The 26,281-nt window shown below is 38.4% G+C and overlaps 5 protein-coding genes across 6 annotated transcripts; 2 read left to right on the forward strand and 3 right to left on the reverse strand.

Annotated features, from left to right (window-relative positions):
• Nucleotides 1–253: 253 nt before the first annotated feature.
• Nucleotides 254–1,166, reverse strand: LOC121761183 (mavicyanin-like). Its single transcript, XM_042156789.1, has 2 exons — nt 962–1,166; nt 254–788 (listed from the first exon to the last, which is right to left on the reverse strand). The coding sequence occupies exons 1-2, from the start codon at nt 1,122–1,124 to the stop codon at nt 445–447; spliced, it is 507 nt and encodes a 168-aa protein (XP_042012723.1). The 5' UTR covers nt 1,125–1,166; the 3' UTR covers nt 254–444.
• Nucleotides 1,167–5,639: 4,473 nt separating this feature from the next.
• On the reverse strand, nt 5,640–7,578 carry LOC121760399. Its single transcript, XM_042156076.1, has 5 exons — nt 7,062–7,578; nt 6,820–6,878; nt 6,495–6,643; nt 5,851–6,403; nt 5,640–5,735 (listed from the first exon to the last, which is right to left on the reverse strand). The coding sequence occupies exons 1-5, from the start codon at nt 7,576–7,578 to the stop codon at nt 5,640–5,642; spliced, it is 1,374 nt and encodes a 457-aa protein (XP_042012010.1).
• A 4,665-nt stretch (nt 7,579–12,243) lies between these two features.
• LOC121762682 (uncharacterized protein At3g27210-like) lies at nt 12,244–15,640 on the reverse strand. Its single transcript, XM_042158641.1, has 3 exons — nt 15,148–15,640; nt 13,676–13,756; nt 12,244–12,814 (listed from the first exon to the last, which is right to left on the reverse strand). Exons 1-3 carry the CDS (start codon nt 15,314–15,316, stop codon nt 12,450–12,452), a joined length of 615 nt encoding a protein of 204 aa, XP_042014575.1. The 5' UTR covers nt 15,317–15,640; the 3' UTR covers nt 12,244–12,449.
• Nucleotides 15,641–19,445: 3,805 nt separating this feature from the next.
• On the forward strand, nt 19,446–22,421 carry LOC121762543 (SWI/SNF complex component SNF12 homolog). Of its 2 annotated transcripts, none has more exons than XM_042158446.1 (3): nt 19,446–19,547; nt 19,995–21,608; nt 21,997–22,421. In XM_042158446.1, exons 2-3 carry the CDS (start codon nt 20,053–20,055, stop codon nt 22,061–22,063), a joined length of 1,623 nt encoding a protein of 540 aa, XP_042014380.1. In that variant the 5' UTR covers nt 19,446–19,547; nt 19,995–20,052; the 3' UTR covers nt 22,064–22,421. The 2 variants fall into 2 exon arrangements, with proteins under 2 accessions (XP_042014380.1, XP_042014381.1); XM_042158447.1 differs by having other exon boundaries at nt 19,469–19,547; nt 20,017–21,608.
• Nucleotides 22,422–23,127: 706 nt separating this feature from the next.
• On the forward strand, nt 23,128–24,847 carry LOC121760400 (ATPase family AAA domain-containing protein FIGL1-like). The gene is made up of 5 exons (XM_042156078.1): nt 23,128–23,340; nt 23,668–23,769; nt 24,197–24,343; nt 24,560–24,617; nt 24,735–24,847. The coding sequence occupies exons 1-5, from the start codon at nt 23,128–23,130 to the stop codon at nt 24,845–24,847; spliced, it is 633 nt and encodes a 210-aa protein (XP_042012012.1).
• The last annotated feature ends 1,434 nt before the right edge of the window (nt 24,848–26,281 follow it).

The following is a 26,281-nucleotide window of genomic DNA, read 5'->3' on the forward strand; positions in this document are numbered from 1 at the left end:
CAAATAGCAAGCACATTAAAAACTGTATTTAGGTCGACACCTTACAAACCGCAAAACATACTACATATACATATAACATGTACGTATTTACATTATTTATTTAACAACTCACATCAAAATGTCAGTCAACTGAAGTTGGCATGGATCAAATTCTCCCAACACAAAATAACCTAGGAGTACATTTTTAGACTAAAAATAGTGTATAAAAAGTCAAAGTTTGAATTACAATTTAAAATTAGTCCAATCAAAATTATTAGACATACCAACAATCGTTTATATGAAATATAATAATCAAGAATCAAAATTTACATCGTTCTACAAATAAATGCCGACTCAATAATAGCTGGGAAACCGAAAATAATAAAAGGATGATGATAATAATAAAACCTTCACCACAACCGCAAACAAAATTATAGTCGATTCTTCTTATTAGCTACGTATTTTCTACACGAAGAATATCGCGACGAACACCATCAAGCCAAAGAAGCTAAGGAGTTGGTGGCGTGGCCCGGCGGCGGAGGTGGAACCGGTGGTCGCTGCCGGAGTGGTTGAGCTGCCAGTGGGAGACGAAGGCGAGCCATCGGCCGCCACGGTCGTGATCTTGACCTTCATCCCCTGCTCGCAATGGCCGGATGTACCGCACGCAAAGTAACGTGTACTGGCCTTGGTTAGCTTCACTTTGCTGTCGCCACCGCTTAAAGAATTCGACGCAGCGCTAACGTCGCATTGCTTGAACGCGCTTTCACTAGGTAGTTCGGCCACGTTGTGCAACGGACTATATTTGAACTCTGCATCGTAAAATTATTTCTAGTTAATTTAGTGAAATTCGTTATCATAAATAATTTTAACATGAATTAAATATGCCAAACAATAATAAGTTTGTATTAATCAACTAGTAAAATTACAAAAAAAATGTTAGTTTAATATAAGGTAAATACTAATGCAATAATATTAGTATTACCGAGTTCGTCTCCAACTTTGAAGGTTTGAGCAGAAGACCAAGAGTCGAAATCGGTGGATTCATCCCAACCTTGGCTTCCTCCGACAGTATGTTTCGTCGCAAATGCTTGTCGGAGAAAAACTGCAGCAATAACTACCACTAGCAATCTGTATGAAGTCTCCATATCTATGTTATCTTAATATATTTCTTACTCTTTGATAGCTTCTGACGATGTGATCTCATCAACTATATATACAACTCTACCTAGTAGTTGTTTCTTCAATCCAAAGATATGCTATATACGACGTTATTTTCCACCAAGAAATGAAAGTTTTCAGTTTGGGTTGTTCGACTAGAATTTGATGTGACCTTTATTATGGAGTAACATCAACAACACAAAAGGTTGTGAGATGTGTCACCACCTCATACTTTTATGATGTATTTAAATATTGAGTGAACTACATTTTTATGATGTATTTAAATATTGAGTGAACTATATAAAATGTGGCCTTTAACATAATCACATGTCGTATATTTGTAGTTATTTTTCAGACTACAATACCCTTATGCCTTGCAGAGCATTTTAGACATATTACCGGTGTGTGTAGGCCTACTCTGCCCGAGGCTGCACTTTTGCAGACATTAGGTCTGCATCTTTGTCAACTCAAATTTGGTTCGTTCCAATACCGTGTACTGTGCATCGATTCTTAAGTGTTTGAAATTAATTTCTTTTCTTCCTTCTCTCACTGTAATTCAAGCTTCCATCATGTTTCGTCGTTTCAACTCTACCGCCGTATACTCTGTTTTTTTTTCCTCAAACACCATCACGGCGAGGGGTTAAGGCGGACCCCCAACCTGTATATATCAAAAATCACCAAAAGAACATACATCATCCAAGCCCAAAAGTGACTCAGTCCGCACGAAAGATACAAATCACAAGAGCTAACAAAGCTACTATGGTATCCCCACAAACCGGGTACTAACCATCTAAATAACGAGAAAATAAACATAACAAAGTTATACACCAAAATAACAACAAGGATGATGGCCAAAAGATGGCCAACTCCAAAGGAAAACAAAAAACCATAAATCAAAACCACGAACCATGTGAAGTAGTCATCCATCTCGATATCTGAATCTGAAGTTCGGATAGCCCAACTGGTCCATCCTGACGAGCGACTTCAAATACCGAGGCGCTGAATCCGCATCAAAGAAGGTGATGGCAGGGGTCTGGACCCCCCTACCTGCCAAAAAATCGGCTGGCCGGTTGCCCTCTCGATAGATGTGAGAGAACATAAACTGCGTCTGTGCGAGCAAAGTGCGAATGCGAGCCATGTGATGTCTCACATCCGCTGCTCCTCCGTGTCCTGAAGTGAACACCGCGACAACTGCTGCCGCATCCATCTCGACCCAAACATGCGATGAGAACTGCATAGCCAAAGTCAGCCCGTGAAGAAGAGCTAAGAGCTCCGCCTCGAAGGCCGACCCAGCTACGAGGGGCGTGCAAAAGGACCCCAAGAGGGAACCGTCTGAACCACGAACCACTCCCCCACCGCATGTCTGTCCCGTCGAGCTAGTAAAGGCCCCGTCGGTGTTCAGCTTCACCCAAGGATCGTCGGGTGGATGCCAAAGCACTTGCAGGGACCGTAGAACTCGCTGGTGAGGAGAAATCGAAGGCATGAAGTCGACGGCCGGGGTGCAACCGCGCCAATAAAGGGGGACTAGCACACCCGCCGCCACCAAGATCCGCAAATGCTGAACAACCTGCCAAATAACATGTGAAGAACGAAAAGAAATACCGCGGTGCTTGCAGCTATTCCTCTCCGTCCAAATAAACCAGTATACCAAACAGGGAATAATGAAGCTGATGTGCAGGGCGGTGGCCCTGTGAGAGGACCTCCACCAAAAACCTAATCTAAGTGCAATATCGGTGCACGTGTGAATGTGTGTGCTAATGTAAGGGAACCAGCCATCGAAGTAATCCCAAACCGATCTCGCCAGAGGACTCGACACAAACAAATGCTGAAACGACTCAACTGAAAAAGAAGAGATACAACACAGACACTTGGATGCAAGAGAGATACTGCGGGCATGAACATAACACTCCACAGGGACCCTCTGGAGGAGGAGGCGCCAGATGAAGACAGAGATGGTCGGGGTCAGCCCAGCATTCCAAACCATGCGAAGTCCAAAATGTCTAGGGGACCGTGTCCGGATGAGCTCCCAAGCTGGGCAGTCGAGAACTCGCCATCGCCAGTGAGGCTCCATCGCATCACATCCCGCCTGCCCGCCTCGATCGGAACAGCCCTGATAAAATCCAACACATACAAAGGCACACCATACAAAGCCAAATAATCATGCAGTTTTTCAACATGCCAAGTATGATCACGCCAAAACCTAGAGACCTCAGCGGCAGGGAGATCAGTCCCAGGCGGACAATAGGTCCTAAGGGGAAGATCCCCGACCCACACGTCGTCCCAGAAACTAATCCGCCCTTCACCGAGGGACCACCTAATGAGACCATGCACCTGACCCCTAATACCAGTGAGACGATGCCATATAGGACTATCATGCACAGAGTAAGGAGAAATGAAAGCACGACCAGCATGGAAACAATACTTGCGCATGGTGAACTGCGCCCATAAAGAATCCTGCGCGAGAAATCTCCACCAGAGCTTGATGCTGAAAGCTTTGACGACCTCGCTGAAACGACGGATGCCGAGGCCTCCCTCATCCAACGGTAGGCAAATCTTCTTCTTCCAGCTAACCCAGTGTAAGATCCCAATTTAGGCAATTTCTTCTCTCGCACTGAAATTCGTGCCCTTCCATTGTCTCTCGCCGTGTTATCCCTACCGATTTGGGTCCTTTTTTTGGTGGAATTTACAGCTGAATTTGGTTGTATTCAATGTAGGGTTTATGTGTATTCGGCTGGATCGTGCATTTTTTTGTTGATGTTCGAATTAATCTGTGTACTTCCCTCTACATTTTAAGGATATGAAAGTATTTTCTATTCTCTCACCTCAATTCATCCTCCCATTTTCTTTCGTCTAATGCGTGTGATCCCTGCCGTCGTATACTCATTTTTCAATTCATTCTGTATAGTTGAGCTTGAGATCGCAAACTTGCACTCTGACCCATTTGGGTGGTTTTTGTAGCTGAATTTTGGTGGATTTTGCAGCTGAATCTAGTTGTATTCAATTTAGGGGTTATGTGTGTTAGGCTGTGTCGTGCAATTTTTTTGGGAATTTAATTTCATAAATAATGACGTATAAGTTTTTAATATGTTTGGGTTTTAATTTCCAATTCAGCTCGTTCTAGCAAGCTTCAATTGGGAGTGGCCTCGTCCACAGATTGTAATTTGTAATCACGATCTCGAGGTTGAGCTTGTGACATCTAGGACGGCTGCTAATCCTGGACGACGTTACTATCGTTGTCCAATATAGAAAGAAGAAGATTGCAGATTCTTCCGTTGGTTTGATGCGGGTCTATCGCCAAGCCAAGACACTTACTATCAAAGAATCAAGCTCGAACGAGACAGGTTTGAAGAACAACTCCGTTGCAAGAATATTGTAGAAGGTGTTCTTGAAGATAAATTGCGCATGAAAAGTGACGAATGTGAGGATCTGAAGTTAAAATTGAGCATGAAGACTGAGGAGTGTGCACGTCTTAATTTAGAAATTGTTAGAACTTAAAAAAATGTCCTGAAATCTGAAGATTGTAATATTGTTTTTATGCAATGTAATTATTTTCTTAATGTAATGGTAACACTTTTTTTCTTCAAGCAATAAGAGGGGATTTTTTGGTACTAAATATTTGAAGTTCCACTGTAAGTATACGAGGTGAATAAGTGACACTTTAATTATTGTATACGAATGAAGTTTCACACTGACGAATGAAGTTCCCGCATAGGTACATCAAACTAACACTTTGAAGTTTTAGTTTTATAATCACAACTGAAGTACGCATCTTCTGGTGAAATACCACCTTGCGTACAAAACTTTTGGTTGAATAACACCCGACGTACAAAACTTTTTGTGAAATACCACCCTACGTACAAAGTTAAAATATGCAATGCAAGGGCCTTCTCATATAGCATAGACAAAACAAAAACATAGTCATAATGTTTGATCCCTAACATGCATAGTAAATACAAGTGTCTTCCCATGATGATCCCTAACAAGCATAGTAGGTAATATCTGATTAATGTTAGACAAAAAGGCTTCAAGATACCATTGTTTACAAGACACAAACAAAAACCAACATGGTTATCTCTGCTTTTAAGGTTCCCAAACTTGACCACCTCGCGTATCCAATCCTGATCCCCTCGACGGCCACAGCGTTGCGGCCGAGTCCTGGTCCGACGTGTGCTAGGCCTTGGAACAGTGGGATTGGTCTACAAAAACAACAAACCGGTCAGATTGACTGGATTTTTAGGAAATGAAAAGTGAAATATTGATCTTGAATACTACCTCCTGGCTTGACCGCGTAGACCGATGTGTGTTAGGCCTTGTACCAGTGGGATTGGTCTACAACAAATAACAAAATGGTCAAATTGACTTGCAATGTTTATGAAATGAAAAGTGATCTTGACAACTACCTCCTGGGTTGACCGCGTAGACTGACGTGTGCTAGGTCGTTCTCGTCGACCTAGCACACGTCGGTCATATAATTGTAATGAATAATACCTCTTCATCTTGAATCACGTTAGACGACTCAGTCCTGTCACCTCCATCGGTTGTGGGTGGCTCACTAGGCTCACTGGGCTATGAACTCTGTCCAACTTCGGTTCGAGCATCTACACGGGGATCATTAGTGCATGTTCTTCGGTTATGCCCATCTTGTCCGCACCGACGACATCTGAGTACAAAGGTTCGTCGTAGTGACTCAGATCCATTCGCGTGATGACGAACCTGGGGTTCTTCACGCCTCAGTTTCTTTGGTCGTCCACGTTGTTGCTTTGTCCTCGGGGGTGCCAGTTCAAATCCAACTTCAGAAGTCTTCGGCCAATTATCCATCTCATTGATTGGGTAGAGGACATTCTCGTACAGAAGCGTCATTGTGGACCGCAAATAATAGCGGGAGACATAGTCTGCTACATCCTTCCCAATCTTGTTGATTGTAGAGATGGCGTGAGTGTATGGGATCCCAGTCAGCTGCCATACTCTGCAAGAGCAAGTAAATTCACGCATGTTCACTACGTATTGGCCTGACGGTCCCGACACTTGGTACGAATCCTCTCCGTTCCATGTTGATCTCCAAGAAGAAGCCCTCACGAACAACTTATCCACTATCTCTTTAATAACGGGCGGCAGTGTGTGATCGTATGTCTTGATCCACTGGCCTCTAATCTGTATCCTCTCCATTTGACTTGTCCGGATCTCCTCCAACATGGTGATAATGGCCAACTCGCGAGCAAATATTGTTGAGGATAACATCGCAACAAACATGCGGAGAGAAATAAGCCTTTACCCATTTTTCTTTAGGAGCAACACCGAGTAGGTATTGATGTACTTGGGGATGTATAATCCGCAGTGCATCCATCCGCTCCACATACTGTTCGTGGGTTGTACTCGACGCAAGCTCCCACAATATCTCCTTAAAATTCTCCCCAATGAATCTCTTCTTGAAGTTGTTGTATATGTGATGCACACAGAAGCGATGCTCGCTCTGTGGGAAATCCTCAAGGATGGCTTTTGCAAGACCCTACCAAATGCACGTAACACAACACCCATTATTACATGTATAAGCCACAACACAATAGAAAATCTATAATCACACTCGAACTACTACTCTTATAGGCCAAATCACAACTGAAGTAGTATTATTTAAAAAATCACAATTAAAGTATACACGTTTTACTGAAATCACATTACTCGTACCTTTTGCTGATCAGACATGAAGACAAATCTTGGGGCATTCTCCTGTAAGTGGATGTCCTCTGCCAGATAGCCGAGGAACCATTTCCACTACTCATAGCTCTTAGCCTCAGTCACTGCCCACGCAATAGGCCACCAACCGTTGTTTGGATCAATTCCCAAGGCCATCATAAGTTGGCATCTGTACATACCTCGTAAGAAACAGGCATCCAAGAAGATAATCGGACGGCAAAAAAACATCCAACCTTTTTTCAATGGCCTGAGGCAACTATAAAACCACAAGAATCTCGGGCCCACAGCTTCAGTATCCCTTAAGTTCTCGTAGTGTATATGCACACTAGAGTCAACGTGTGTCCGTTCCAATTCAGCTTTGTAGTCGAACAGTCTCCGATATTGGAGTCCCGCCTTACCAAAAATACATTCTAATGCACTGTCTCTTGCGCGATACGCATTCTTCCTGCCAACTTTGAGCCCGAACTCCTCATCCACACACTGCCGTATAGCCACCAATGGGATGTGGGGATTTGCTTTGATTTTCTCCATGTAACGCTCAGCTAGCCACTTGGACGTCAGCCATCTCTGCTCCAACACTTGAGAGCATGTGTGAGCATGATCTCTGTGCATATTCACTACCACAAAATCGGTATTGTTGTGGGTTTCGATCTTCCTTGCATAAACATACCATTCACATGACTTTCCTTTACAAATGGCACGAAGTCTTTTGCCATCATTCTTGGATACATCTACACGGCGTCTGGTCATTATCGCGCACTGGCGAATGACCTTATAGAAGAAATCTCTATCCTTAAAAACATCACCAGGCTTCTAATTTGGAAGCTCATTTGTCAGCTTGAAGGGGGTGTACTTGATACCCTTTCTACGCAAGCCTTCCAAATCCTCTAGATCTTGGAGATCTTGTAGCTCATCAACTGTCTCTTGCTCGTATAGAGGGTTTGTATCTGACGAGTTCCTTTCCTCAACAACATGGGAGAACTTTCGCCTTTTCTTGGACCCTCCACTGCCTTCACCAGGCTGCTGTCCAGACCCTTGTGCGTCGGTCTCTGGCTCCGCACTCCCTTGTTGTCCCGCCTCCTGTTCCGGGTGTTGTTGCCGACATAACGACTCGTAATAAGAGGTAAACATTTGTTCATCACGACACATGTTGGCCAACGAGATAAAATGGCCGACCTCATCAGCATCATCATCGTCAGTACTTCCCTCGTTATGAAGATGACATCCGTCGGGAACATAATCGAACGACGGACAATAAACATCTTCCGCCACCTGATGGGGTACATCTCCTACCACTGGTACTGGTTCTTCACACGCTGCTTCAGCTGGAGCTAACTCTTGCACTTGCGTGTCAGCTTCGAACATGAACAATTCATGGGTAATGTCCTCAATGATTGGAAAGATATCATTGTCTACCCGTATGTCCGGTTGTGGTTGACAACAACCATCCATTACCTGTCGGTACACGTCTTCATCTGCAAATGCTCTTGCCCTGTCCGAATCTGGTTGGTGAACTACAGATTCAGACTCAGTTGCAGGTTCATCGACATGGACACTTGGACCAATCTGATTGGAATGGTCCACAGATGAAGGTCTAGCTACATCCTGCAATACACAAAATCACAAATGAGGGACTAAATCACAAATGAGGTACACCAAATGTACACAAATGAGATACACAAAATGTATACAAAATCACAAATGAGGTACTAAATCAATTTTGTAAATCACAACTCATTACCTCTAGTACGTGTGCATGGGAGTCTGCACCTCCAACTTCTCCTACTTCTCCAACATATCCTCCTCCAACTTCTGCTATACATTCAACGTCGGGTGCTGCTACTGATACTTCTCCAACCTCAGAGACCGAGGCTTCGGTTGGTACTGATTCGGATGATGCCTCTTCAAATGCATTCGCCAAATTTTGACTAGTTATCTTTGCGTCCCTCTTCCTCTTAGCAAGATCATCGTCTAAACTCTTCGTAAGATATTCCTCGAACTCTACATCCCTATCATACCAGCCAATCATTAAAGGCTTATTCCGATGCCCTTGAAACTGACCCCGCTGCCTCCTCATCGGTCTAGGCTTTTGCTTTGGCACATTCGGTTCAGTTTCTTCAATCTCTTCAATAATGACTCCTGGGGGTTTAGACGCCCTGAATCTGAGAAGCTCTTGCGCTTCATCCTTCATTTTTTTCAATATAGCGTCAGCCCTGGCTATCTCCACAACATAGATGTGAACTAACTTAGTCGTAGTAGACGCCACTTTGAGGAAATCCTTCAGATGTGTATCCTCAACAATGGGAAACAACGGGCCGTCGATTAAAACCTTCGTGCAGTCATGACTGTACTTTGGATCACAATAATAGAACTCACATATCATCTTCCTATCATACTTCAACTTTAACACCATGCTCGAGAGGTCAATGAGCTCGAAATGGTTTATGTTACAGAAATCGAAGTATGTCAAATACCCACCAACATACTTTTTCTCATCGTTGGTATTGAAGAACCATGATGGAAAGCAACTGAAAACTTTCCAGGTGCATCCCCTGTTAAGGAGAACAATAATCGGACAATAAAAAATCAAACCAAAACAGTAAAAAAAATTCACAAAAAAATCAATTTCTGGAGCCTTGAATCACAAACTGAATCAATTTCGTGACGACGATGCGCTTGAGGATCCAGCGCGCGTTTTAAAGTTATTTGATAAATCACAACTGGAGTTCTGTATACGTGGCGTGTATGTGTGGTCGAACTGCATACGAACCGCCGCTGACGCACCCATCATAACTGACGGCTGACGCACGACCGTCAAATCACGCCAGGGTTGCAGGCAGCCACTGCAGAGCACAGGCCGCCACTGCAGAATCCATGTGGTATGACCATAATGCCCTTTTAGGCCAGAGACTTGTGGCGATATTTTTTTTAGTCAGGGGTCTGGAGTGAAACAAATGGAAACGTCAGAGACATTTTATGTAGTTCACTCTTAAATGCCCCAATTCTAAAACCCGAAAAAATAATCTTTCGGATAAAATTTCAAAGCTCTTAACAGTTTTGTATGAGAAGAAACCCCAACATCTCGAAACATTCTTTTATTTGTAGGCATAGAACTTCCATGTGTAGAGTCCAATCATTGTCACAATCCATAGCAATCAAACTCCAATTCTCCAATTTTCTTTCAAAAATTAAACTAATTTAGTGTTTAATCTCTTAATTCGGCCTCGATATCTGATGTGGTGAAAGTATTGACTGATGGCTTGGCTTGTGCGGATTTAGAGATTGGAGCATTTCTCCACATGCTTAATTACAAATTTGGAAAGAGCGATGAACAAAAGAATAAAAGAAAGGAGAAAGATAGGTGGGGAAGATGATGACATGGAAATTCATTAAATTTTTTTAAAACTTAATTAAATCAAAACGATGTAGTTTTGATTGCCACATAAATAATAATTTGCCACATCAGTTTCGATTTTTTGTTTTGGGAAAAAACTGGAAAAAACTAAAGTTCATGTATTTACATTCAAAAAATAAAATTTAGGGGAAAAACCAGAAAAAGTTGTTCATGCATTTATAGCCCTATAAAAAATGTGTAAGATGAATGAGTTAAAATTCGAATTCGATCACATATTGTAAATGGTAATGATACATCTGTAATTTTATTGGCATATGTAATTACTAATATGTTCTTGGATAGTATAATTTTGGATATGATCGTGTGTCTCCACAAAATTTTTATATTTTGTTTGAATAACATATCACACTATCAATCTTGTCATTTTTAATTAGATAGTAAAAGATTAAATGTCACTATTTATATATGTAATTTAAGTGCTAATATCTACAAGTTGCAAATAAATTTATATTTGATCATAAGTGTGAACATGACAAAATATTAGCATATAGGAGTAATAGTTGATTAACTTGATGTTTTACGTATTCTCAATCTTGATTTGGGTTCGTGTGTCTATTTACTCTGGAACAAACTCTCATTCTTTTCTATACTTTTTTTCTTGGAATAAATCTTGCACTTTGAAAGAACTATAGATAGTTAATTGTTGATGCATTACCATATTTATCAAACTTCATTTTTAAGTGATTAGATGTTGTCTATATATAATTCTAGAAGCATGCTCTATCATTTTGGTGGTTTAGGAATAATTGAACTTGATTGTTAAGCAAATTCTTGTATGAGTTTCAAGACTTGGCTTTGAAATGAAGCTAACCTTGCCATCAAAGACAAAAGTGGCTGCTTGCATATAATTATTATTTTTATGTATTTTTCTCACACAGAGGCTGAATTTAGTTGACTGTCGTCACTAATCTAAGCAGTAGGTGCTACATATTGTCTAGTTTCACGTGTCATCATTCCCCAAATTTTCAGGGTACAGGCCACAACTTCCATAATCCTACATGCCCCATCTGTTAACGCTGCGGGCCGGGACCCAGGCGCGGCCCAGACCCATCCCCCCCCCCCCCCAACGCACCAGGCTGCGAGCCGGAACCTAAGTGTGGTCCGGCCCACAATGTTAATGGCAGGGACGGGTGTGATGTGGCCTGCAGGGTTATGAGAGTTGTGGCCTGGCCCTGAAAATTAGGGGAATGATGACGTAGAGGGAACTTGGGGCCTGGATCCGAGCTAGGGTTAATGATGCTCTTAGGAGAAATGTATTCGATCAATTCACATAAGAGTTACTCCCTCTGTTCCATGTTAATAGAGTCATTTTTCTATTTTGGAAAGTTCCAAATTAATTGAGTCATTTCTATTTTTGGTAAAAAAAACAACTCCCCCTTTTACTATGGAAATTACTCAACTACGAAGGAACGGAGGGAATATATAAATGGTGTGTTGTCTTTCCTGTGAGCAATATGTACAGTATATGTTGTATGTGTGCAATGTGGGTGTTGGTGTATGTGATTGTGAATTGGGAGGATATTATTTCATTTTAAAATCCAAATATTGAAACACCAAATATTAAATCTAAACTTAAAGGCCAATTTGATGCCCTCAAATTCTATAATATCACAAAGCCTAGTAGTTTTCGTGCACAGAATTAGAAAAATAAAAACTATCAATCAAAACATTTTAGTTTTTGTAATACACACAACACTTCCTACTGATACATCATCATATACAAAAAAAAAATCATAGTAATTTGGAGGATTATGGGATTAATCCTAAAATTGGTAATACCAATAACCAGAGCAATTTACACGGGGGAGGGACCAATCCAATCCACTCCACTCCACTCCACTCCACTCCACTCCACTCCACTCAATCTATTACTAACCTCTCTCCAATATGGGCCCACTCATATCATGAATTATAAACACGAAATTCCGTTTCGATTGACCTCAAATTTCGATGACTTCAATAAACGTATGTTGTTTCATGATTTGAAGCCATATAAAAAAAATAGAAAAAACCAAATCAATTATTATTTGATATTCCATCTAGTACTTCATTTATAACGTAACATAGATCCAACAAAGTTCAGCCAACCGGGACTTTGTATATATCGGACAAGATTGTCACTACTCACTTTTGCATGAAACACAAGTTTCAGATATACATTTCATACTTTATCAAACAAAGATAATTTAAAATAGGATCATGAGCATCAGCCACCATTAGGAACATGGCTGGACCGCCTTCTCTCGTTCATGCTTCCACTTGAGAGCAATATGGGAAGGCAACATTGCGTAGACCTCGATGACTTGTTCTCTTCCCCAACCGGGGTAGCCTGTTCGCTACTCCCCCCTCCCGAGAAGTCCGGAGTCCCACTAGTAGACTTGAGTTGTTGGGCAAGGGTAGTGGTTGTTGGAGCCTCATCGTATTGTTCCTCTTTGAAGAGTTCTGAGAGTCGTTTCTTCTTATCCGAAGGAGGCGATTCCACTATGGAATCTCTGGCCTCCTCCGATGACAACTTATTTACCAATGAGGAGTTGGGATGGACCGGAGTATTTCCCCGTGATGACGAGAAATCTGCAATCCAAATTCATAATCAAATTTTAGATTCACTTTAACACAACCGAGATGACTTCACTCTCTAACCTATTGGTTGGAAATAAAGTATCTTACTAATTAATTTGTGCTAGGTTATCGAAATTCATAACCATTTAAGGCTAGCGCATTAAGTACCATCTTTATTTATCTATACAATCAGTTTTTTTTTTAATTTATGCACACCAAACAAGCATAATAACATACAATTAATTAAAACTTTATGCAAAGAATAGTACAAGAAGAAAGTTGTACTTGGGCCGGGCCACCTACCTATGGAAAATTGGGCTGGATATTGGCTTTCCCAACCAAAAAATGTTTACGCTACCGGCCCATTTTAATAGTATTAAATTTATTAAAACTTCTTTGTTTGGATTTAATTTCATATTTCAACGGCATATTTGTAATTCTAAATGAAGACTACACCTAGTAATAGGCATAAATGAGAATAAATGAATATCAATACTATCGGCTGTTTATAATTTCTATTATTGTTGGCCTTAAGGGGAAAGGATGAGAGGAAGACCATCCACTTAAATGTGGATTTATAACTTATTCCTACCCCATTTTTTAATCAATGATTTTAGGTGGTTTTAACTACTAGTAGTTGTATGAACAATATACACTTTAAAATTAATGTAGATGTGAACACAAATTTATTTCATACTTAAAACTGGCAACCGGTAATAAAAGGCCATAAAGCCATTCAAAGTGTTATCTATTTCACTTAATTTTGAATAAAAAATGGTAGACTAGTGTCCTATTCTCGTATCATTATCACTAAGTACGCACAAAATTCTAATAAAAGTAAAATGTATTTTGCTTGTTGGGTAGGTTTCTTACCACCATTAACACTTAAGAAGTCATCTTCACAGTCCGATTCCAACCATGGTTGGGAGTCGAAGAAGGCTTCATCTTTGCTACCTGCAAAAATCGAGACACGTCTTAGAACAACACAGCGATAAACATGGATCATTCTAGCAATTTGATCTTCATAGTAGCAAAAAAATGATACCAAGATAAGTTGAAAATCGAGACTCAGTCAATTTTTTAAAACAAGAAGTCAATCATCTTCTTGATAGATTTAGCTCAAATCAAAACATTTCAATCTCCTATTTTAGATATGATGAAGAATAACTAGTCGCTCCACAGAACCTAGAGCATGCGTGAGGGTGTATAACTCAAAAATAATTAATGAATTCGTTTTATAGGTAGAAATTAATTAATGCGTTATGCATATAAAGTTATGGGAAATTAGGCCTTTCCACGTGAACCTAATGTAGACAGGCATGGCCTCTAGCAACAAATGCTATGTTCACATCATACAAAATTTGTCTTGAACGATCTCTCATTAAATTAGAGTAGCCTTTGAATCTAACCCATAAAACAAAATAGAAAGGGTCATTGAAATAATATATTCAATATATAGAAATAGTAAATATCAATAGCAACTTTTCCATGAAAAATACATAAAGATTTCAATGTAGACGCCTTTATAATATTTCAAATGTTTTCGCCGTGATTAATACCACCACCATTTGAAGAGTCATTTTGACTCATCACGGGTTTTAAGAAATTATTTAACTTTGTGAAGAAAATTATAGAGAGGGAGTGAGTGGAATGTGAGACTCATTTAAAGTATTAGTTTTATATTAGATTGTGAGTGTAAAAAGTTGGCGGGATTTGGGATCCGCATGCTAAAAATGGAATAAGTAAATGGTTCTATAAATCGTGGACAAACCAAAATGGCAAAAGAGTTCTTTAAATCGTGGACGGAGGGACAGGGACGGATGTAATGTATTACTAGGTGGGGCAAATACCCCTCCTCAAATATATTGATATATACTATTTAATTTAATAATTTTGCAAAAAATTTAAAATTTGTTTATATTTGCCCCTTTTTAAATTCTCAAATTTCCTATACATATACTTTTGCCCCTTCCATTTACATTCCTGGATCTGTCCATTAGAGGGAGTATATCTTTATCTTAAGTAGAATATAGTAGTACAAAACATATAGATAGCATATATGTTAAGAAATTCATTTGTCTAGCTATTTATTCAACCGTGCTAATAAAAACAAAAGGCTCATTTTTTTCATAAATTTTAAAAGGCAAAAAAGAAAAAAGATCATGTAACTAACTTTACGACCACCCGGAAAAATAAAAGTGTTTACAAACAGAAAGATGCATGATTGGTGACTTTAAACAGAACATGACAGCTTAGTAATTTTATCAATAAAAACAATTAAAAAAGAAATTGCCGGTGGATAAATAATTATCAGAGAGCATGAAAATAAAGACGACGTCACCCACCTATGCTAGAATAACGGGCGGGTGACCGTAGCGAGGTGACCGCAGCCGCGGCGTTGACCGCGATTGGCTTCTCTTTGACCGGCGAAGGGATCTCATTTTTCGACCCGATTGAGAAACGGAGCTTCGTTAAAGAATCCGAGTCCTTGTGCACCGAAACACACGATCCCATCTCTCCCCCAAATTAATAAAACACAATAATCATTCACGATTCACGACATCATCATCAACAAACTTATTTTCCTCTCTTTTTGTGAGGCAGAAAAAGGAATGATTAGTTCTGTTTATAACAGCTTCATCGTGGAAGACAAAAGGTGGGGTGTTTTAGAGAAAGAGAGAGAGGGAGTGAAGTAGAAGAGAGAGAAGGGGAAGGGACGGAGGGAGAAGAGGTATTGCGTTCTTGCGTTACGCTCACTGCAAATGGGAATATAAATTAGAAACGTTTTAGATTATGAAATTGTAGCCAAAAGTAAACAAAGAAATTAAGCGGAAAAGTAGATTTGATGAGAGAGAAATTTTAAGAGGGGTTTGAAAGCGAAGTTAGTGTGTGTATGTGTGTGAAAAGAACATGGTTTTGGCCCCACATGGAAAAAAATCGAATTATTGGAGTATGTTTATTTAGTGGAATTTGTTCGTTTTAGGACTGCTGCCAAATAAAACACGATATAATATTTAAATAATTTCTTTCGTTAATTACTAAACGCGCGTGTGTGTAGATATTTTTTAGTAAAATCATGCGTCTAATATTGTGTTTATTTATGATTTTTATTTGGTTATGAGAAATTGGCCGTCACGTGTCAGAACTTAAATTGAAAATTCAAAGGCTAATTTCATTCAATATTGAGACCCACTTAACTAAAAAGGCGTCACGCGTTAATTAATACTCCGTTTATTTCGTTTAATAAAAAAGTTTTAATTCAAACATAATAAACTATACTTTTCATTTTCGTCTGTCCCACTTATTTACAACTTATATCACCATTAAACACTAATAATAAGGGTCATACTATCCACTACCACATTTTCAACATCTCTCTTACTTTATTAATTTTGTATTAATTCTCGTGTCATATCAATTGCTCATATTTTATGGGATGGATGGAGCATCATGATTCTTTGCTAATGAAATTTTATATCAAGCACTAGTGAATTTATAACTACACCTCTAAATGAAATCATGTTTTCTTTTGTTGCCGTATCTTTTTTTAGTCTTTACTTTGCCTGTATAGATATGAATATTTTTGTCGTCTGTATATCTTAAAATTTATTGTCTACATTTGAAACGGTAGTCGTGTTTGTAATTTATTCTTAAAAATCAATATCACATAACCAAGTTCGAATACGTGTATCAAATATGATATTTATTTGGATACAAAATTACACCTACAAATATGAATGTGTTGCTAATGTAAAGTGCTAAAGAAATGCGCGCTACATGCTCTATATAAAATTCAAATTAATTTAGTGATCATTTTGAACATGTATCTATCACCACAAATTCTTAAATACTTCATATAGGAGTACATGTTTTTGAGTTAATAAATAATTTAAACTTAAGATATTAAAAAAGTTCAGTTTTCGACCAACAATTATATGGAATAGTATAAACAAAAGTTAACTAAATGCTAAGTTGATCCATTAATTTTGACACGTATACGTATTTTCATATATGTTCATTCACAAGTAATTTTCAATTAGTCTTGCAGTAATTATACATGAAAACATAATATATAGATGTGTCAAGTGTCAACTACACTAATAAATGAATATGGGGAAATATATAAACAAATTGCTTGTTAACTAAAACAATTGAGAATGTTTCAATTGCCAAACAAAATTTATAAGATGGTATTTTGATCACAACATTTTAAAAGCCTTGTAAAAATCATGAATGTAAATAAATATAGTGTCATTTTTTATAAATTGAGTTTCATAATTATTCAGAAATGCTATGTGGACATGATAAAAATCCAAACATGTCTTAATTAAATTTGGGCGTGGAGAAGTTCAACTAGGCACGTTCATGTTCGTAATTTGTTAATTATAATTGCAAATATTTGGGCGGCGCACATGTTCGTTGTCCAAATTAAATTTTCACTTTGACCTCTAATAAATTCAGGATCAAATGTAGTTTAATTGGTAAACTATTCATTCATTCACTCTAGTTAACGATTATGAAATCAATGAGAAACTAAATGTTTTATAGAAAAAAAAAACACTTCCAAGTATGATCTCAACCAAGTATGTATTTTTATACTATACAAAATTTTGTGTCAGATATTTTGGTGATCAAATTCCGTAAACAATACTCCAGGTTCATACTCCTTCATTATATACAACGACACTTGAAATTTTTAACAAGTATTGTTAATGTGTTAAAATAATATGTAACCATCATACTAAATTCTAGGGTGCAGAATGTTGGGTTCGCATGTGAGAGAGATACATGTGTACGAAACACATAAGAAATAAATACTAGTCCATGAAATGTGGTTAGAAACATCAAATTCAACCCTAACATCTAAACCCTATCCAATTGTCGCCTCCTCCAAAGTCCAAATCCATCGCCCCCTGCCACCGGTTTCTCCTACCCCGCGACATTTCTTACTTCTACACATGTTGCAACATCGATTATTTCTACTAGCCGTCGCTGGCAATGTATGCTCCTACCCGTTATCGCCCCCCATCGCCTAGTACGCTGAAGGCATTTGGATTTTTTTTAATTTCTTCCCGCCCATCCAGCATATCAATTGTTGATGAAGAAATTATTGATGATGTCAAGAAAACTAAACAATATACTTGAAAGTTTAAGTAGGTTTATTGCTCTCAACTGATTTGTATTATTATGTATGATTCTATTTTTTTCTTTTTGTAGACATACAAAATTTAGATGTTCAAGTTCCGACAAATTTATTAATTTCTTACTGAAAAATAGAATGTCTTAAGACATTTTTTAATCAATTAAGTGTGTTAATTTGTATTTTTAAATATACCATCTACATTTTAAAATATATCTTTGATCTCGATATCTCAATTAAAATTAAAGGACTCAAATAAAAACGAAGATAAAGAAAAGATTAAGCCATTAAGGTGTAGATTGTGTAGTGACACTTGTGTAGTCAACTTAAGGGAACTTTTCTTTGCAACCTCGATTTTGGGTAGTTTTTTTAAAAAAATTCAACATGGGTAAATAATTGCGTGTTAATTTTGTGTCATTATAAGATAAGTTTGTTGAAGTGTCTATTATTTGTTTGAACTTGGAGAATATCTCATCATGAATGGATGTTTTTTGAATATTATGATTTTGTCTATTATTTGTTTGAACTTGGAGAATATCTCATCATGGATGGATGTTTTTTTAATATTATGATTTTGTGAACATTTAAAGTTCTAGCTATATTTACTTTTTATTGTTGATTTGGTTTATATTTGAAACTATATGCTGATTGCATTTCGGTTAATTGTATTGATATAATAATCAATATTCAGTTTTTATGAAGATCTTGATTAATTGATCTGAAAAATACAATTTGCAATGAAGCCGATGCTTCAAATATGTGCCAAATCTAAACAAAAATTCGCAATGAAGACGATACACTACCAACACCGATTAGATAACAGACAAAACTAACCAAATCTTGGTCGGCTACGCCAATGAGCGAATCACATGCGGTTTTTTCTAATTTGACGGATTGCAGGAGCAAGAAGAGATCACACAAGAGATATTCTAGAATGACTAGAACTGAATGAGTAATTTTCAGTAGCTATATTGATGGACTTCATGATATAAGATTATAAATGCTAGGACTAAATGCTAACCAGGAATTACATGAACAAATACTCGGGCTAAATATTTTTTTGGAGCAATTATATCTAGCAAACCTAACAATAAGTAATGATCACTTCGGGATCTTTTTATCGATAAAAGTCACAAAACTAGACAACCAAACAGGTGCTTAGTGAATAGAGAAAAGGGTAATTAAAATAATGAAGAATAAAGAGAAAATGTAAATGGATGCATGAATGATGTTTTTTAATAAAAATGTGACATTTTTTTAGGATAAATAAAAAGGCTAAGTGTGATATGGAACGAAGTTGAGTACTAGTAAAACAAAAATGGGAGGATGTTAATCTAATAGGGTAATGTAATTTAAAAAGACACAAAAAATAATAAATAAAAATAGAAAAACTTTGGTAATTTCATCCCTGAGATGACAACGGGCCCAGCCCATCGCATTTGCGTAAAAACCAGAGCCCATATAGCGTGAATTTTAATGGGGCCCGGCCCTTCACGTTTAAAGCTCATCCTATGAGAAGACGAACACACAACTGACGACCTCCAAGTCGCTGCTGACTCGCCTACATGCCGAATTCTACTTTACATCCGACTCCCCATTCTTCGTGTAAGATCTCTTGTCCGACCTCCTCTAATCCATGTATTTTCTGTTGATTATAGAAATGCACAACACCTCAGACAACGTAGGTTGAATTTGAAATCGTCGTCTGTAATTCTCAAAGATTAATTGTATTTTAGCTTGCTGGTGAAGCTCCTTCTATTTCAACAAGTTAGTTTTTATGCGATCCAGATGCTGTTCTTCCGCTTTACTCGTTTTTTGTTGGATTGATGAGTGATTTCCATGAGTTTAGGGGAATTTAGGGTTTCGGAAACACACTGACTCGTCTTTGCTGGTTAATTTGATGTCAATTTTCCTTAAATTTTTGGATCACTGCTTTGTTTCACAGACTGCAGCTTAATTTATCTGATGCGTGTGTGAGTAAGCTCTTTGTGAAGTTGTTTCTTGTGATAGATGGACTACTTTATTTCTGAATTACTCACCAATGAAATTCAGGAAGGTTTCTGGAAATGCTTAGGTAAGACTACGGGCTCACTCAGTTTTAGATATAGCCATGGCCGCGAATAGCAACAATCCTCAAAAGAACATTGGGGGTTCATCCCCTTTTGGGAATTCTATGCCTGTGAATCCATCACTACAGCAGCAACTGGCGTCTGGATTTCCGGGCCAGTTTCAGTTTTCAGAAGCTCAGGCGCAAGCGCTTGCCCAGGCCCAGGCTCAGTCGAAGGCACAAGCACAAGCTCATGCCCATGCGCAAATGATGGCAGCTCATGCACAACTACAGGCTCAGTTGCAAGCTGCTCAGGGGCTTTCGTTTAACCAGGGTCATCCTGGAGTAATGGCAAACTTGGGTTCGCAATCTCCTTTTCTTTCGGGAGCTGGAAGCATGGGATTGGGAGCCAAACGCTTCCCACAAAAACCACCTGTTCGTCCACCAAGCTTTGTGACGTCTAATGTGGCCTCTCCAATGCGGCCAATGGATGCCTCGGCTGCTGCTCGTAGGAAAAAGCAGAAGCTCCCAGAGAAACAGTTACATGAAAGAGTCGCAGCTATTTTGCCTGAGTCAGCTCTCTACACTCAACTCCTTGAGTTTGAGTCTCGAGTGGATGCTGCCTTGACAAGGAAGAAAATTGATATCCAAGATGCCCTAAAGACTCCAACTTACCTTCAGAAAACTCTGCGTATTTATGTCTTCAACACTTTTGCCAATCAGATTCGCACCATTCCTAAGAAACCAAATGCCGAGCCACCTACATGGACTCTTAAGATTATAGGGAGGATTTTGGAGGAGGGAATGGATGCTGATCAGGCAGCAATGATGCAGAAATCTAACCCCTCGTATCCAAAGTTCTCCGCATTTTTCAAGAGAGTTACCATCACCCTCGACCAGAAAATATACCCTGATAACCATTTAATTATATGGGACAGTACTCGAGCACCAGCTCCTCACGAAGGTTTTGAGGTCAAGAGGAAAGGAGAACTAGAATTTACTGCAAGCATAAGACTAGAAATGAATTATATGCCTGAGAAGTTTAAACTTTCAGCAGCTTTGACAGAGCTTTTAGGTATTGAGGTTGATACTCGTGCCAGAATTATGGCTGCGGTATGGCATTATGTTAAGGCTCGAAAATTGCAGTGCCCAGATGACCCTTCTTCTTTCAACTGTGATCCACCACTTCAAAGAGTATTTGGGGAAGGCAAAGTCAAGTTCACGGCAGTCACACAAAAAATTACGCCCCACCTGTTTCCTCCACAGCCCATTCACCTGGAACATAGGATAAAACTTTCAGGTAATAGTCCTGTAGGAACTGCATGTTATGATGTATTGGTTGATGTGCCCTTCCCGATACAGAGAGAATTGAATGCTTTGTTGGCCAACACTGAAAAGACAAAAGAGATAGATGCCTGTGACGAAGCAATTTGTGCTGCAATAAGAAAGATCCACGAGCACCGGAGGAGAAGGGCATTCTTTCTTGGATTTAGTCAATCGCCTGTAGAGTTTATAAATGCACTTGTATATTCTCAAAACAAGGATCTGAAGCTTGTTTCTGGAGAAGGTAGTCGTAATTCAGAAAAAGAGCGGAATTCAGATTTTTACAACCAGCCATGGTATGGTTTATGTTTACATTTGTACATTCACTTGAACATCTTGGTGTTTTTAATAATATTATCAACGCAATACTTTGTGAATGGATGTGGAATCTATGGAGTAAAATTTTCATGAGTCTTTAGCTCATATCTGATCTTGAAACCAGTTAGCACGAGGACCAAATTATTTCAAAAGGTATCTCTTGACAGTTTACATTTGCTGATTTGTTAGATGGTGGGATTTTTATAATCTTAGGTAGTAAAGTTCAATGGGCATCTCAGTCACGGCTTTTTGTTAACTTTTTTATTTCCAATTCGGAGCTTTTTACTTCACTTTATGCAATATTTCTCCTGCATATGCTGGTAATTCAAGGCGTTTTTAACCTGTTGAAATGCTCCACTTTGACAGGGTTGAAGATGCTGTCATTCGCTACCTCAACCGAAAGTTGCCAGGAGATGCCTCTGGAAACACATAGTTTAGCAGTAACGACACAGCTCGCTAGTTAATATGATGCAATTGAATAATTGCTCAGGCTTTATTGTTCGTTGAATGTTGCATAAGGATATCCATCGTCGAGGCAATAAATGAAGCAAGCTGACTAGGCTATAGAAAAAACTGGCGTTCCATGTATCTTGATTTGCTGGTTTAGTTTCACCTGCTTTCTTGGTTTGATAAAATTGTTGGAATGTAAAATTATTGTTGTTGAAGTCACACAGCTAACAGTGCCTAGTTGTAGCTGTTCCACTTTGTATTTATACTTCATGGAAATGTGTAGTAGCAGAGTCTAGATAGAAACCTTAAGGATGTGATTGAGTCATTGAGTTCTCAAATTATTCACTGTTGTTTCTTGGCAAATTCAATTTTTTGTTTGCAATGTTATTTTACACATTTAGGGCACATATTTATGTGAGTGTTGGTGAGCCATCATTTTATGTTTGAATTAAATTAGGCAACATGTGCTAATAGTTACTATTAATTTGTGTATTGTTGAGCACTTGTTTTAGTTTTGTCGTGCGCTATGTATAATATTGATCTCTCATTTATTTACTTTGCATTGTTGAGGAGTTTGGTAATAATTTTTGGGCACATATTGTTCAGGCATTGATACTATATAGTATTGAAAAATTTGAAGATGCGTGGTCTACAATTATTAATTAATTCCTTCAGCGGAGTGTGAATTGAAATTTTAAATACTTGTCTTCGGTAATATTTACGATTGAGTCTCCAAAAAATGTTTACAGTTCCTTAAAAAACTACAATTACTCTAAAAAAAACAATGTTATTCGATCTTTTATACATATATCAAATTCTTGGTGCAACACAAAGGGATCATTATTTTTATTTATTTATCGTCAGTAGGATAAATCTACTAGTACTATATTTAACTTCGTAAAATCTAGAATCTCTATTTATTTTCTTAAAAATAAAGAAGATTAATAAAAATATTACTATTAAGAAAGTTTTTACTAATCCTCTAATTATAGTAGGTTGTGCGCGTATATAAATATTCGAAGGGATAGCAGAAAAAGATGGCGGGGAATGAGGCGATGCGAAACGCGGGTTTGCTGGAGAAAAGAAGTCGATCAGAAGCTCAAGCGGCTGCACTCTATAATTGGCGCAGACGCGGCTCTTGAGAAGGGAGATTTTGCTGGTAAAACTATGATAGGAAAATCAATAGGTCGAGAGGCTAAAGCAACCTCTTTCTACATATTAGCCCGACCAAATGGGTTTGCTTTTCTGCTGAAAACCTCTGTGATTGGTCAGACAGATTGTACTATTCTAGTTGAGAGTTTTTATAGTACAACTTTTTCTACCAATCAGAATTGTGAATATCATCGTCTTCCTACCACATGAGCAGTTCCTCATAAAATATTTAGGCAGAATTTATATGTATTACATGAAATCTTTTTATGGGTATGTTGTTATATTGACAATGATAGCCGAGCATGATATATGGATTAAATGCCTTTGCTCATTGCCAATTTACATTCTTAATTCCTATATCAATATATATGGACAAAAAGAGGCAATGTCTAAGTTTCATGTGCTCGATGGACACATTCATGTTAATGGTTGCAGATAGGCGAGGGTGAGATACTTGTAAAAGCTCCTTTTGGTGTTGCTAGCTGCCGTCAGCCTGCTGTGGTATTTGTGGATGAAATAGACTCTCTCCTATCACAGGTAAAATAGGCAACTCTTTCTGATAACAAATTTAGACTTCCTATAAAGACAACCATTTTGCTACTTTCCAATTCTTTTTCTTCCCCTGCTTTTTTGTGAACCTGAAAATAAAAACCGTTTTAGAGCTGAGTTGATAAAGAGCGCGAGAGTGTCCAATGCTGTATTACTTATGACAGATGAGAATTGCATAGCATGGGTATGTTTCAGTTTCCCCAAATTTGTCTTGTGTTAAGGTTTCTTGTATATGCTGCACAACTACCTGTACTGTGCATAGGCCTTTTCTTGAATAATCACTTTGTTCATCCTTGTGGGAGCATACTTTTTGTCATGATACTGTAAGAATAACTCGTGCCCTTATCTTCCTCTGTTGCAAATTACTACTTTCAGAATGAGAAAGACTTGAGAAATTTCATTGTTTTTTTTGAAGCTTAAATCAGAAGGTGAACACGAATCAAGTAGGCAACTGAAGACGCAGTCCTCATTGAAATGGAAGGCTTTGACAGTGGCAGTGAGCACAAATTATGTTAATAGGTTATTTCTGAAGACATTATCTGCAAGGTCTTCACCTAAATATGTAACATTAAAAAATCAGTCCTAACTGCCGAACTATGATGCACAATTTAATTAGAATCTGAGTGGTTGCAGAAAAAAGAAATACTTACTACATCTTTACAATAAGTTTAGGAGTTTATATAGAAATTGTGGTTGAAGCTTGAATTTGGGTGATAAATTAAAAAATTCTTTAGATCTACACGTTTTAATTCTTGAAAAAAAACGTTGAGTGATATAGGTGCAACTAATAGACCTCAAGAACTCGATGAGGCTGCAAGACGGCGCCTCACAAAGAGGTTGTATATTCCACTCCCCACTTTAGGTCCACAACGAAAACATCTGTCTAACTTGGAGGATCCGGTCACTTTGCATTGGCCTTAACTATTTGTCTATTTCTTAAATCTGATACACAGAAGCAAACCCCTGGATCATAAAGAACGTGCTTGAGAAAGATGGACTGTTCAACCTTTCAAATGAAACTACTGATACTATCTGCAGATTAACCAAAGGCAGAACTAACCACTAAACAACTAGTAGTTTTTTTTTGTTGCCATGTTATACACCTGTTTAGACTTCTGGTTGTTTTCAGGCTACTCAGGATCTGATATGAAGAAAGAGGATATGAGGCCTGTAAACCTTCAGGTAACACAAAACCGAAGAGAGAGGGTATTCTTGAATGGATTGTATTAGATTGGATCAATTCTTTTTTTGGTAAAGGATTTTAATGGAATTCCATTTTAATGAAGAGCATTAGTCGTATTCCGCCTCAGGGAGTGACGCATAACTCTTATGCGTCACTAACAAAAAGACGCATAATCCTTATGCGTCGCTATTAAACGACGCATAATCATTGTGCGTCGTTAGTTAATGACGCATAACCATTGTGCGTCGTTTATTAGAGACGCATAACACTTATGCGTCGTTTATTAGAGACGCATAATACTTATGCGTCGTTTAATAGCGACGCATAACTCTTATGCGTCTTTAGTTATCGACGCATAATACTTATGCGTCGTTAGTTGAGTTTTAAAACGGGCAGAAGGCAGAATCAGGCAGAAACGCGACGAAAGAGGCGAAGCAGGCGAGGCAGGCGATTTCCGACGAATCCGAGCAAAATCCGGCGAATTACCACCATTTTGCAACCATTTTCCGGTAATTGTTCTTCAATTTGGCTAAATACATCCTTTAATGTTTAATTTGGGCAGGTTTTCCGTTATTTAGTAAAAGTAGGGTTTTTGATTAAATTGATGGATTTTTGGTATTTTTGTGTTGTTTTGTTGCATATAAGTAGCGATTATGATGAAATTATGGGTTATGATGAAATTGATGGAATTTTTGGACGACTTTCCGTAATTTGTGTATTTCATATGGATTTAATTTAGCAAAATTAGCGTTTATGATGAAATTGTTGGATTTGTTGGTCGATTTTCCGTAATTTGGGTATTTCATATGCATATAATTGAATGGGTAGAAGCAATTGATTAAATTTTTGTAATTGTGCCCCTTTTGGTGGGCGATTTTATGCATATATTGTGCCCCTAAGTTGCAATTTAGTTAGCTTGTTGATTGTTGAGTTGTTATGAAAAAAATTTGAAGCATGGGTGAATGTTTTGAAGTAGATGGCATCTGCAAGTTCCGAACAACAGTTATGCTATGGACCTGAGGATCCATCACTACTGTTTCATCAGAGCGAACACATTTCAAGCTCGTTGTTGGCGAATGGCACAACAAATGTGTTGAGAAGTCGTAGGACGGAGAGTAAGGTGTGGGCATTGCCTATACATGAAAATGTGATGTATTGGCTAGGTGTATGGGGGTTCAGAGGCGTGGTTGAATGTGGAAGACCGATGAGGATGGACAATGAGCTAATAACTGCCTTGATCGAGCGCTGGAGGCCTGAGACACACTGTTTCCACCTTCCAGTTGGGGAAGTTACTGTTACCTTACAGGATGTGCAAAG

The sequence above is a fragment of the Salvia splendens genome, chromosome 13, assembly GCF_004379255.2.
Source record: "Salvia splendens isolate huo1 chromosome 13, SspV2, whole genome shotgun sequence".
Lineage (NCBI taxonomy): Eukaryota > Viridiplantae > Streptophyta > Magnoliopsida > Lamiales > Lamiaceae > Salvia > Salvia splendens.